Source organism: Adiantum capillus-veneris, chromosome 19 (assembly GCF_014529385.1).
Source record: "Adiantum capillus-veneris isolate H3 chromosome 19, ASM1452938v2, whole genome shotgun sequence".
In the NCBI taxonomy this organism is placed as follows: Eukaryota; Viridiplantae; Streptophyta; class Polypodiopsida; order Polypodiales; family Pteridaceae; genus Adiantum; species Adiantum capillus-veneris.
In genome coordinates, this window is record NC_140949.1 from 70,921,892 (window position 1) to 70,935,467 (window position 13,576).

General features: G+C 40.1%; 1 protein-coding gene across 2 annotated transcripts; it reads left to right on the forward strand.

Moving 5' to 3' along the window:
- Positions 1-4,317: 4,317 nt before the first annotated feature.
- LOC147434213 (ARF guanine-nucleotide exchange factor GNOM-like) lies at positions 4,318-9,137 on the forward strand. Of its 2 annotated transcripts, XM_086490773.1 has the most exons (3): positions 4,318-4,468; positions 4,550-5,335; positions 5,460-9,137. In XM_086490773.1, the coding sequence occupies exons 2-3, from the start codon at positions 4,676-4,678 to the stop codon at positions 9,036-9,038; spliced, it is 4,239 nt and encodes a 1,412-aa protein (XP_086346899.1). In that variant the 5' UTR covers positions 4,318-4,468; positions 4,550-4,675; the 3' UTR covers positions 9,039-9,137. The 2 variants fall into 2 exon arrangements, with proteins under 2 accessions (XP_086346899.1, XP_086346900.1); XM_086490774.1 differs by lacking the exon at positions 4,318-4,468 and having other exon boundaries at positions 4,475-5,335.
- Positions 9,138-13,576: the final 4,439 nt, after the last annotated feature.

The following is a 13,576-nucleotide window of genomic DNA, read 5'->3' on the forward strand; positions in this document are numbered from 1 at the left end:
ATAAAGTGGGGAGAGAGAGAGAGAGAGAGAGAGAGAGAGAGAGAGGGAGGGAGGGGAAATTATGGAGAGATATAGAGAGAGAAAGATAAATGGCGAATGATGGAGATAGAGATAGAGGAAGAGAGAAATGAGGGGAACATATATATATATATATGTATATATGTGTGTGTGTGTGTGTATATATGTATATGTATATGTGTGTATATATATATATATATGTATATATATGAGAAGAATGGATGTGGAGGGATAAATGAATGGAGACACGAGACAGAGAGTTTGTTGAACCAACCAACTTGGCAATGAACTAGATGATTATACACTCGGGGGTAGAGTTGCCTTTATATAGAAATTTGGGGACCTTAAGTACCTCATCCTCTCAAATTTCCCTACCAGGTATCTTGTCGAATATTTCGAGTGAAGTGAAATTCTCTCTGTCCGTGTAGTAGAGAGAGAGAGGATGGGTGGACTGGTCCATCCCTACACAAGCTCCAGTCCTCTGTTAGTCATTTGATATTATGGTATACTTAGATTTTGTAATTGCATTAATACATGGTTTCTTGTTTCATTTAGATGGGGCATTTAAAGATTCTCTTTTTTCATTCTCCAATTATTTTTCTTGAGTACGCTTTCATTCATATCACAAGCTCTACGAATGTTACTCTAGATGCAAGTATTTCTTGAAGAAAACCCTGTTGGTCCAGCACTAATCTAGTTTCATTTCCTCCTCTATTCCCTGTACCACTATCATTCTAAATCTTTCTCTTTATATCTCTCCATATTTTCCCTTTCTCTTCTATCACCGTCTCCCTCTATTTTCCTTTCTCTCTCTATCACTCCCCCTCTTTGATATCTCAATCTCTCCCTCTCTATTGACCTCTCTCCAATCCTCCCTCTCTCCCTCTTTTTCTCTTTCCCTATCCATGCATTCCTTTCTCTCTCTCTACCCATCTCAATCTCTTCCCCTCTCTCTCCTTTTCTATCTCTGATGAATCTATATAGTGGTTCTCCAAGGAGCCTGGGTCCAAAATTTTCATTGTGCAGTGTGCAACAAGTTGTTTTTTTAACCATGACTCTGAGCTTGTGCAAAATTTTCACATGACACCCAAGAGAGAAAATGTTCTAAATGATGTGTTTTATCTCTATTTTAAAGGGTTCAACTTGATTCATAACGGTTTGTGAGTTATGACCAAACAATGTTCCTACCGTTTACGTTACATGAAACAAAAAGCGCTTTTTATGTACACATGATTGAATATAAGCTTGGAAACGAAAACCTCATGGCCGATGCTTTAAGTATAAAAAGTATTATAGCAGCTATCACAATCCTACTATCTCTTTAATTGACCTTATTCGAGAAGGTATGCCTCAAGACCCATATTACACAAAGATTCAATATTTAATGAACTTGATTAATTGTACAGAGAAGCAAGAAAGGCAAATCAAAGGCTTCCATGTCGAAGACAATGATCTTTACTTCAACAGTCGTCTTTGTATCGCAAATCATGGTGGGATCAAAATCCAAATACAAGAAGAAGCTCATGAAATACCTATTGCAGGACATCCACGGTACATTAAGACTTGCACTAATGTAAGGAAGAGTTTTCTTTGGCCGGGATTAAAGCGTGATGTATTGAACTATGTTACAAGATGTTTAACATGTCAACATATTAAAGTTGAACGAGTTCAATACCCCGGTAAGCTTCAACCTATTACAGGACTTTCTACATATTTGAGATATGACTCTATGTTTGTGGTGGTTGATATGCTTTAAAAAATGACCCATTTATTTCCAGTTTAGACAATGATTATAGCTAAGGATATAGCTCAAGTCTTTATGAAAGGTGTCTTCATGTATCATGGTTTATCTCGTCGTAAATTTTTTTATTGTGATGCAAAGCTCACCTCTAATTTTTGGAAAGCCTTATTCTTAGCTACAAGAACCCAAAAGGCCTTTAGTATTGCTTATCACCCTCAAACTGATGGAAAAACATAAAGAACCAATCAAATCATTGAAGCCATATTAAGAGCTTATTGTATGCATGAGTAGGGTAAATGGACCATATATTTATATTTGGTTGAATTTGCATGTAATTCCTCATTCCGACGCTCAATTGGGATGTCTCCAAGCGTTGTATAGACAAGATTTCCTTACTCCATTAAAATGGATAGACTTTCTAATACGAGTTCAAGTATCTAAAGAGATATTGGATGAAATGCAACTACAAACGGACCTTATACGACAAGATATTAAGACTGCTTAAGAAAGACAAAAAAGTTACACTGATCCTAAACGATCTACTCGATTCTTTGAAGAAGGAGATATGGTATTTTTTAGAGTGAAACCCAAATGTAGCTCTTTATCAATAGATAAATGTAAGAAGCTTAGTGCTAGATATTGTGGACCTTTTGTAATCACAGAGAGGATCAATGATCGATTTTACAGACTCTTGTTACCACCACACATAAAGGTGTATGATGTTTTTTACGTTAGCTTGCTCAAGAGGTATGTACCTGATCCAAATCCCATTCTTGATGATTCTCTATTATCTAAATGTACCGTTGGAACTTTTGAAGTGTATCCTGAAGTAAATCTTCAAAGTAAAGTAAGCTTCTTCATAATCGGACCATTATTAAACACCTTGTCAAATGGTCAACCTATCTGGAGGAAGATGCTACTTGGGAACGTGATGATGTAATGAGATTAAATTACCCAGAATTCATGTCGAGGTGAGGACACCTCGAATTTTTCAAGTGTGGGAAAATGTAAGATCCCCAAAATGTGGGTCTCTTTTAAAAATAAGATGAATAGATTCTAATGCGTGTTCCGTAAAATTTTGGTTTAGAATAAAGGGCATGACCGTGAATTCATAATGTCCAAAAGAAGTGTTGAAGCTTGTCTTTGGTATATCCTCCTCCTTGATTCAGATTTGGTAATACCCCAAATTAAGGTCAATTTTTGTGAAGATAGAAGCTCCATGTAATCGATTAAGTAAGTCATCAATCCTTGGTATTGCATACTTATTCTTGATTGTTATCTGATTCAATCCACAATAATCAATATAAAGAAGTAGAGTACCATCCTTCTTTCTATTAAAGAGAATATGAGTAATCCATAGAGAAACACTGGGTTGAATGAAGCCTTGTTCAAGAAGTTGAGTAAGTTGCTCTTTTAGCTCTACAGAATCAAGTACCAACATTGTGTATGGTCTACGAGCAATTGGTTGAGCTCCTGGATCAGTCTCTATTGCATGATCAACTTTGCACTTAGACTATAACTGTGAAACTTCTTTGACAAATACATCATCAAATTTTGTTAGCAATTTGGGTTCATGTGTATCTGGCTTCTTCTATATAGGGTAAAAATTTACTGTATGTAACTCTTCATAAGTTTGATAAGTCTCACTAGTTTAAGTTTAGGTTTCCCCCGTTTCCCAGTAACTGTAAGTCTAGATTTTTGGTCATTTATGAAAGTCAATGAACCATTTCTACAATGTAATTGAGTATCAAGCCAATCCATTCACATGATTCCATCATAGACTCCTATGGGTAAGACCCTGAAGTGAGAAGTAGTGTGACTATCCAAAACAAAATTCGAATAATTCACTAAAGTAGAAGATTTAACCTTCCTACCTATAGCTAATTTCACTGTAAGGTCTGAATTAGGTTGTTCAAATAGAATGAGGTTTCTAATGCATCTAGGAGAGATGAAAGCATGTGTACTCCCAGAGTCAATCAATAAGATAAAATGGTTACCTTGATTCTAGCAAAGGTATGCAGTTCACTTTTTTGATATAAATCAAGAGGAGTGCAATGGGGTTCTCAAATTTGCTTTGAAGCTTGACGAGTGCGAGGTCCTAAAGAGAAGGAAGCTAGAGAGAGTCACCATTACCCTCATGAACAAAGCTTTGGATCCATCAATACAAAAATTGGACCCATGATACTTCAACATGCAGTCGAAAACAATATTCTGACACTAGGATCATTTGAGATATACTCAGTTCAATCTATAATAACAAAAATATTACATGTATGATTCTTGGTTTTACATTCCTATTTTTAAATACAGGTTGAGAAGGAAGATTTTGAAATCCTCCATTGGGTTTTTAGTTAAACCCATATTCCTTCAATCATTAGTGAACAAAGAAAGAGAGGGATGCTTTCAGTGGAAGGATTTGGTGACTATACAGTCGAATGGCACATGGCACCTGTGGAAAATCCCTTACCACTCCCAAGAGTTAGTGAGGAGGTGATATTGCATTAGACATGATGGGTCCAAGACAAAGATGAGATGAGCATTGATTAGCATCTACAGTAGTAGAAAAAATCATGTGAGGTCCAAATTTCGAACCCCCTCTATTGACTATGCACACTATTTGCCTCTCAAGAGAAGCAAGCCACCCCCCAGCTGCTCGACGAAGCATTCGAGCAACTCTAGCTTGTCTTGCTAGATCGATCCCTGCAGGAGGTACGTTGAGTAAGCTACAAAGCTCTGCGTTTTGATGATGGGTCATGCTCGCGAATGGTGACCCTGCGCTGCTTTTTACAGATCCTACTAATGGTTGCTGATCCGAAGGGTCTGATGGGGGTTGTGCTCGTCATGCATTGTAAAGGCGGGCTTCAAGCAGGGGAAACCATTGATTCTTAGTTCTTCCTTCTGAACAGCACGAGGACGATGGATGCTAGTGGCAGCGGCGCCATTGCTTGCATGATCAATGGCGAAATCGGGACAGTATTAGCTGTAGTGCGCAGAAATGCGCGGCGCTACCTGGCAAGTGATGATGATTCGCTGGAACATTCGCTGAAATCTCTGCGAAGGAGTGTTTTTGCATGGCGTCAACCTTGGAATGAAATAGATCCTTCTCTGTATCTTCAACCTTTCTTGGATTTGATCTGTTCCACAGCAACTAGTGCACCCATTGCAAGCGTGGCACTTTCTGCTGTCTATAATGTACTGAGCTTTGAGGTGTTTGATGCTAAAACTGTACATGCTGCAGAAGCCATGCATTCCTTGGTCGAGGCAGTCACAAATTGTGAGTTCAAGGTTATAGATCCTTCTTCAGAAGAGGTGGTTTTGATGAAGGTTCTGCAAGTCCTGCTGGCAGTGATGAAGCATTCAACATCAAAGCTGTTGAGTGATAGGGACATCGCTCTTGTTTTCAACTCTTGCTTTCGAGTGGTACAGCAGTCGGCCACAAAAGGAGAGATTCTCCAAAGGACAGCCCGGCATAGTATGCATGAGATTGTGAGGGTTCTTTTTGCGCATTTGTCCCAGCTTCGCCCATCCCACAAAGACTCTTCCATGTATGACTCTGCATTGAGTCAGCATCCAGATGTATGACACCCTCTTCTGTTTCATGTAATCAACGTGTTCCAGCTTTTGTCCGTTCTTGCAGTCCAGTCTTTCATGGTTTAACTAGATGACAAATGAGAGAGATTTCCGTTTTATTGATGTGCAGGTAGATTCTGGTGCAGAACTGCATGCCGAAGGATCTAATCATTCCAATGGTTTGTCCATTAATGGCATAGTTGCTCCTCTGGATTCATTGACAGGTAAGTCAAAGGATTCTTCAGTGAGCGAGAGGCACAATGGGGAAGATGGTGGAAGTGAATCTTTGTCATCTATAGAACCTTATGGGATTGTCGGAATTCTCGAGATTTTTCGCTCCTTGTGTTCTCTTTTGGATTTTGGTGCTGTTGCAGGCAGAGACCTTCGTGCCATTGACGAAGATGTACCTCTGTTTGGGTTGGGCTTAATCAATTCAGCAGTGATTTTGGGAGGGCCATCTCTTGGTCTTCATGATGAGCTGCTAGCCATTGTCCAGGATGATCTCTTCCGATCTCTCATGCACTTGGCATTATGCAGCAAAAATCCTCTCATCTTGTCCATTATCTGCAGTGTTGTCCTTAACTTATACCATCACCACCGCCATCATTTGAAGCTTCAATTAGAGTCCTTTTTTTCCTCTGTCATCATCAGGTTAGCACAGGGAAAACATGGTGGTACCTTCCAACAACAAGAAGCAGCCATGGAGTCATTAGTGAGCTTCTGTAGGCAACCCACTTTTATGTCTGAGTTGTATGTGAACTTTGATTGTAACATTCTTTGCAGCAACTTATATGAGGAGCTGGGAAGTTTACTCTCTAAGAGTGCTTTCCCTGTCAATTGTCCTTTATCTACATTGCATGTATTGTCCCTTGAAGGGCTCATTGCAGTCATTCACTGCATAGCAGATAGGTCAAGCTCTGCTGTGAAAATACTTGAGCCTTATGTTGATACTCCTGCGTGTGAATTTGTGCCATTTTGGACTCTAAAGTGCAGTAGCTATGAGGATCCAAAATGCTGGGTGGAGTTCATACAAAAGCAGAAGATTACCAAGCAGAAATTGATGCTTGGTGTGGACCATTTCAATAGAGACATCAAAAAAGGTTTTGAGTTTCTACAAGGGATGCATCTGCTCCCTGAGAAACTTGATCCTTCAAGTGTAGCTTGCTTTTTCAGATTTACTCCTGGTCTGGATAAGACTGTTGTGGGTGATTTTCTTGGTGATCCGGATGAATTTGCCCTCCAAGTTCTGGACGAATTCACAAGGACGTTCGACTTTCGTGGTATGAGCTTGGACATTGCAATGCGCATTTTTTTGGAGACCTTTCGCTTACCTGGAGAGGCACAGAAGATTCACAGGGTTTTAGAGGCTTTTGCAGCAAGGTATCATGAACAATGTCCTGAAGTTCTAGCAGACAAGGATGCAGCTTTTGTACTGGCATATTCAGTAATCTTGCTCAACACTGACCAACACAACTCTCAGGTGAAGAGGAAGATGAGTGAAGAAGACTTTATAAGGAACAATCGAAGTATCAATGGTGGCCAGGATCTTCCCCGTGATTATTTGTCGAAGTTGTACAAATCTATAGTGAAGAATGAGATTAAGATGTCATATGAAAGTGGGACAGGAATGGCTGAGATGACACCAAGTCGTTGGGTCAGCCTTGTCTACAAGTCTAGATATGCCTCACCCTATATATTGTGCGACTCTCGGCCATTGCTTGATCATGAAATGTTAGCTATTGTTTCTGGTCCAGCCGTCGCTGCCATATGTGTTGTATTTGATCATGCAGAGGATGAGGAGGTTTTGAAACTTTGTGAAGAGGGTTTTCTCATTGTTGCAAAGGTAGCTTCAAGTTATCATGTCGTAGAGGTAATCGACGACCTGGTTGTGTCACTTTGCAATTTCACAGGCCTTCCCAATCCAATAGGCTGTAATGAGGAGCTACTAATGTCATTCAATGAAGATGTAAAGGCTTTAATGGCTGCTGTGACGACTTTCAAGATAGCCAACTTGTATGGAGATCATGTCCATGCAAGTTGGGGGAATATAGTGGACTGCATAGTGCAGTTGCACAAATTGGGGCTTCTCCCTGCTAGCGTGTCGAATGTCACAGCAGAAGTTTTGGATATGCGTGGTGATTCAGGGACCGGAAGGTCCGTCATTGGAAGCACTGGAGCAGTCTCAGGTGGAAGCAAAAAGAGGACCACTGGCTTGATTAGCAGGTTCAGCCAGCTTTTGAACTTGGAATCAGAAGAACCGGAAATGGAGCCCACTGAAGATCAATTGGCTGCTCATCAGCGCACTCTAATGGCTATGGAGTCCTGTCGCATTGATAGCATAATCACAGAGAGCAAGTTTCTGCAAGTGGAGTCCTTGTTGCAGCTTGCCAAAGCGCTCGTTTCAGTGGCGGATCGTTCACAAAAGGCAGGGAGCTCATTTGAAGATGAGACAGTTGCAGTCTTTTGTCTAGATTTATTAATTGCAGTAGTGCTGCACAATCGTGATCGTATACTGGTCTTGTGGCATGGTGTTTATGAGCACATAGCAAACATTGTTCAGACAGCGGCCTTGCCAAGCCCTCTAGTGGAAAGGGCCGTTTTTGGCCTTTTGCGCATCTGCCAGAGACTACTTCCTTACAAGGAGGAGCTGGGTGAAGAGCTTCTTCGTTCTCTGCAGGTGATCTTGAAGCTGGATGCACGTGTAGCTGATGCATTGTGTGAGAGGATCACACAGGAAGTGAAACAACTTGTTAAAGCAAATGCTAGGCACATAAAAACGGCAGTGAGTTGGAGGACTGTGTCGTCATTACTTTCCATCACTGCTCGACATTTGGAAGCATCAGAGGCAGGGTTTGAAGCTCTGTCCTTCATTATGCAAGAGGGTGCTCATTTAACGCAAGCTAACTACATTTTTTTTCTAGAAGCTGCACGGGCTTTTGCAGAGACATCAACAGGTGGTGTTGAGAGGTCACTTCGTGCACTAGACCTTATGTCAGTCTCTGCAAAGTGTCTCATCAAGTGGTATGATCAATCAATGCTGGAAGGCTCTGATGTTGCTAGTGATGCGAAGAAAATGCAGAGCAAGTCAGAGGAGCTTGGGGAGATGTGGATCAGGTTAGTTCAAGGTGTGCGAAAACTTATTGCCGATCCCAGAGAGCAGGTGCGAAATTTTGCAATATTGTCCCTACAAAGATGTCTATCAGCAGGGGAGAGCATTTGTCTACCTGCACCATTGATAGGGCAGGTTTTTGATCAAATTTTGTTTGTGATGTTGGATGAGCTGCTGGAGATTGCTGTGAAGCACTCTCCAAAAGAGTACCGGAATATGGAGACAACCCTACTTCTTGCTATCAAGATGGTATCAAAGGTGTTTTTACAGTTCTTGGAGCACTTATCATCACTACCAGGGTTTCCAGCAATATGGTCAGCTGTGCTGACCCACATGGGGAGGTACATGAAGACAAGAATGCAGGAGCAAAGTATTGATAATAAGCTTCAGGAATGCATCCCTGAGTTGCTGAAGAATATGCTGCTGGTTATGAGGGCACGTGGTGTTCTTCTGGAAGGGAACACCCTTGACGGCTATACGTTGTGGGAGCTGACTTGGCATTATGTTCGAGGTATTGCCCCATTGTTAGAGCAAGAGCTTTTCCCTCAAGAAGCTCCAAGATCAGAGCCCATTCTAGTGGAGGCTTTGACTTCCACATAACATATTGTTGTACTATAGAATTACACATTTTTTTGAAGTAAGTGGGAGAGAGAGAGAGAGAGAGAGAGAGTTTTGTTCAATGGATTGCGATTTTTACTACGTGTTATTGGCCTTTAGTCTAGTGCATCAAGGGGCCCAAAAGGTTTCAATACAGTTCATAATGATTGACCTGATCACACAATCCAAGTTTGGTTCATTTGTAAAATCACTTCCCTATTCTTCATTTTGCCTAAGTGGAGGTGATGAGAAGTAGGAGTTGGCAATTGCCAAATCACATGATAATTCGAGGTTACTATGTTGACTAATACCTTTTTGTGGACTTCTGAAATATGGAGCAGGGCCGGGTTTTCTGTAAGGTCTTTCTGTTTTAGTCAGTGTGGCACCCAATTTCTTTTACGTTTGACTATGCTCAACCATGCCTCGTTTGAGCATGCTCTTAGTCTTGTATTGTAGGCAAGCCTTTCTTGTCAGCCTAGTTGGGAATGGGCTTTGTCCCATAACCTGTGAACTCCTGCTTTGAGAATGTGCTCATGTAAGCTTGAGAACATTTCACATGCTGTGTTAGTGTTAATGGGTATCCCTACAATTGCGGGATGAATGTTGTGGCTTGCATGCCTAGGTAGTGCTGTGTGTTAGCCCAAGAGCCACAACAGTGCAGAATTATGTCCTTTTCTCTTAAGCACCATGAATGCTACATTGTATTATCCACCCTAATTACTCTAATTGGTATCAAATCCAATTAGAGTTAGTATTTCCTAATTCTTCTAATCCATGATTAAGCCACTCGCTCATTTAGTTAGGTAGTGTAGAGGCTTCTCAATTTATTAGTAAAGAGGCTTCTTATTTGCCAAGTGTGGGCAAACTATGGGCATTTATTGAACCATACCCCCCTTGGTAACATTGTCATAGGTGTAAGAAGTGTCTGGTCGATTGCAAGAGCAAGCTCCAAACCTAATCTCTTTTTGCACTATTGATTATCCATGATTTTTTTTTTTGACTAAAAATTGATTATTCCTTACTTAAATCCTCTCATTAAACACATCAATGTCCCAAACCTAATTTCTTTCTACACAATCGTTGATTGTGAAAAATATTTCTTAATAAAAGATGGTTTTTCTTCTCCATAGGTTAGTTGGAGGAGTGTGTAGGTTAATTTAGTGTTGCGTTCTTCAATGATTTCCGTAAGAGAATTTTGTGGCCATTTTTTTGTTATTTTTGCATCATGGATTAGTATCTTCCAAATGCTCATTGCTTTGCATGGTTAGTGTCTGCAAGAAGTGATCATCAAAAGGACTTCCACATGAGCCCAATACTCACTTAACTTGAATGTCCTTTGTGCAATGTAGCACATATTGCAAATTTGTGTGAACATGTGCTTTGGCTCCTTAAGCACCCTAAGGCCCTAAGATCTTGGTCATGAGTAGATTCGACTTGGGTGGTCAATTCTATTTGATTCTTGAGCAGTCTCCACTTGGGTGGTCAATTCTATTTGATTGTGAGTTCGGAAATGTTTCACACATTGGTCACATGGTTGGATATTATTTTCTACTAAAAACTACTTTTTGAAGTGGTCAAGTTTGACACAATAGGGGTTCCCATTGAATATTCTTCAAGATCATGTGCCACATCCTAAGAGGTTTGCCTCACTACACTTGGAAGTGGAGTGAGGTTCCCACAAAATCTTGAGGGTTTACTTTTTGGAAGTGCCTTCATCTTACGATTGTTCCCATAGTAGAGAACTAATTTTTTTACTGAGTCATTCGTGCTTCACAATTGCAATATAGATCTATATATTTTTATCTTTGGTGATGACATTGTAAGTGTGTTTGTATAGAGAGGCAGACATTGGAGTCTGGGAAGTCTTCACGGTGCTCTACGTGCACACTGGGAATAGATTCAATGCAGAAGGTTTACCACAACTCAAGCGGTTATCTCATGCAAAATAAAGAATTATGAAATTGCCAATTAAACAAGAACTTGCACAAGAAGGAACATAAACTAGGCCATCATGTTCTAATGCTATTGTCCAACTTATAGCAAAAATGAACAAGCCTCAAGGATCATAATCACAACCTTGCATGATTGTTATTCTCAATGTATTGATGGTTGGACAAATGCACATGATGCATGGGGTATTGAAGAAAAACTTTGGGGCAAGAGATGAAGGGAAGGATATGACATATATCGCTAGTTTAATCAATAGGCTATAGACATGGTCACCAAACTACATGTTGTGCCTAAAGATGACGAAGTAACAACTTTCAAGTTCTCGTGCGACATGCTTCAAGCAAAAAAAACTTACTCACACTTCTAGATGTTGTCGATTCAAATCCAAAAGAAGAAAAGAAATAATGAAATTATCATCAAGATCAAGGGGAGGAGCACTCACCACATCTTAAGTGCTAGCTAGTACTTCATTATTATAAAAATGCCTTAAGAAGTACTATGATTAGGGAATTGAGGGATGTCACTTCAACTTGGAATGCACCTAGTCCCCGTAAGTTGTTTGGTTTGATCTAAGTGTTGCAAGCTCGTTCATGAATCTAGCCCATTGAAGCCCATGGGATTTAATCTTAAGAAATAAAGGTTTTTGTGCTTTTCTTTTTGGTAAAACTAATTGCAACCTTTACTCTTATCAATGAGAGTAGTTATCATGGCATGTAGAGTGCAGCTAGTTGAGAAAAGAAGGGTAATAACTTATGCTAAATAGATAGAGAAATTGCTGAGAGGAGAGAAAAATAACTCCTCCATCCTCTTATGTTTGGTGATAAGGGGTGTTATAGAGACCTCCCTGAATCTGCTACATCTTTTGGTGCCCCAACAAGGGAGGGGTTTGACACATGTTTGCAAAGGATTTTGATAGCTCTCTATGGAAGTTAGGTACCCGCTATCTTTTTGAAGAAGGAAGACATCGGTTATGTTCAACATAAAAGCATAAAGAGATAAGTGGAGCTTAAGAGCTAGTTACTAATCACTCTTGCTAGCTTAAGTCAGCTTCCTTGTTTACCTTGTCTTTTTCTTACAGTAAGTGATCTACATCTTACACTTCCACCCTTCAAACTTGAGCTTGTTTAACCACATTGAGTGGGATAACGTCCTCTCCTTCCAAAGAAGATGTAGATAATATTATCTCTATCAAACCTAGACTTGTCCTAGGAGTCTTCGAAGAACTCTAGATATTATCATACAAATCAAGGCCAATCAACCCGAGGCTTACCATATGGGCAATATTCGAGCGAAAGATAGCCACCACAATATGAAACTTCTCATCATACGATGGGTGTGGCCAAATAAGGTAGGTATCCACATGACAATTTGATCATGGGTAAGGTAAACTCAAGGCATACGGTGACCAAGAAATGGATAATACCTGTAGCCACAATCAAAGACTGTGAGAGGACTTCCTACATGTGTTAAGAAGGATGAAAAACAAAAAGATCCCAAGGAATCCTCTTCCCAAGATCTAGTTCTACACGTACAATGGTAGTGGATAGAGTAGATGACCCTTTAGATCAAACAAGGATTGCAATGGGAAAATTTGAGTGGTGGGCTAAAAAGAATTTGCCCATCAAGCTACAAGGGTACCTTTGTGCCCAAAGGACTCTAGTTTTAACAAGGTTTAATTTTCACAACAAACAATTGATCAGGGAGGCTCAAGCTATGCTAAAAGGGACTCCATTTATCAAGATGTCAAAAACACAAAGGTATCATAAGCAATTAGACACAATGGTCAAGTCATAGGACATGGTGCAAATTATAGGTCAAGGCTTAGAGGATGCCCTATTGAGGATGTGAGGGCTAACTCCATGGAATACTCCCATCACCTAAGCAATCCAAGGAACTAAGTGAAGAGTTTGCAACTTAATTATGGGAAGAGGTGAGACAAAGGTTGCGTGGAGAGGAAGATATTATTTAGCTACCTTTGTCCACACTTGCCCCGTCACTAGAGATTAAAGAAAAAGAGGAGCTAGATAGACACACAAAATTTGGGCCACAAAAGAGCACAAAAAAACATTTTTCAATATGTAATTTGAGATTCATCGATTTGCACCATACCCTTGTAGATCTCTTGAACTCTAGACCAAATTATTTGGGTAATATTCCAAATTTTCCAAAGTTTAAGAAACTTTGCAAAGAATATGGAGCTTCAACAACGCAATGCAAGAAGGCTAAAATCCCAAAGCTAGACATCTCACAAAAGGGGAAAAAAAAGAATAAAAGCATTATAATTCTTTATGTGGAGCACGATAAAAAGGGTGCAATTTCCATCCCAAGTACTGGTGTAGGCACGAGTATTGCAACAATAGCAAAGTGGGGAAGATGGTAAACCATGCCCTTAGAAAAATATGAAAGGTGTTGCAATGAGTGGATGGTAACCTTGAAGAACCATTAGGATTGTTAGAGAGGATAACGCTAACTATAGAGTATGAGCACATTTGCCATTGTAGACTTTGACACGGATATGCAATATGAGGTCATCCTAGAATGGCCTTTCTTGAGATTGCTTGTGGATTCCAAGACTTAGAAAAAAACTACCT

What these genes read in the sequence shown, in the direction of transcription:
- LOC147434213 (XM_086490773.1), top strand. Translation starts at nt 4,676, where the DNA reads ATGGATGCTAGTGGCAGCGGCGCCATTGCTTGCATGATCAATGGCGAA. An exon ending in CATTGAGTCAGCATCCAGAT is followed by an intron (nt 5,336 to 5,459) that starts GTATGACACCCT and finishes ATTGATGTGCAG; the next exon opens with GTAGATTCTGGTGCAGAACT.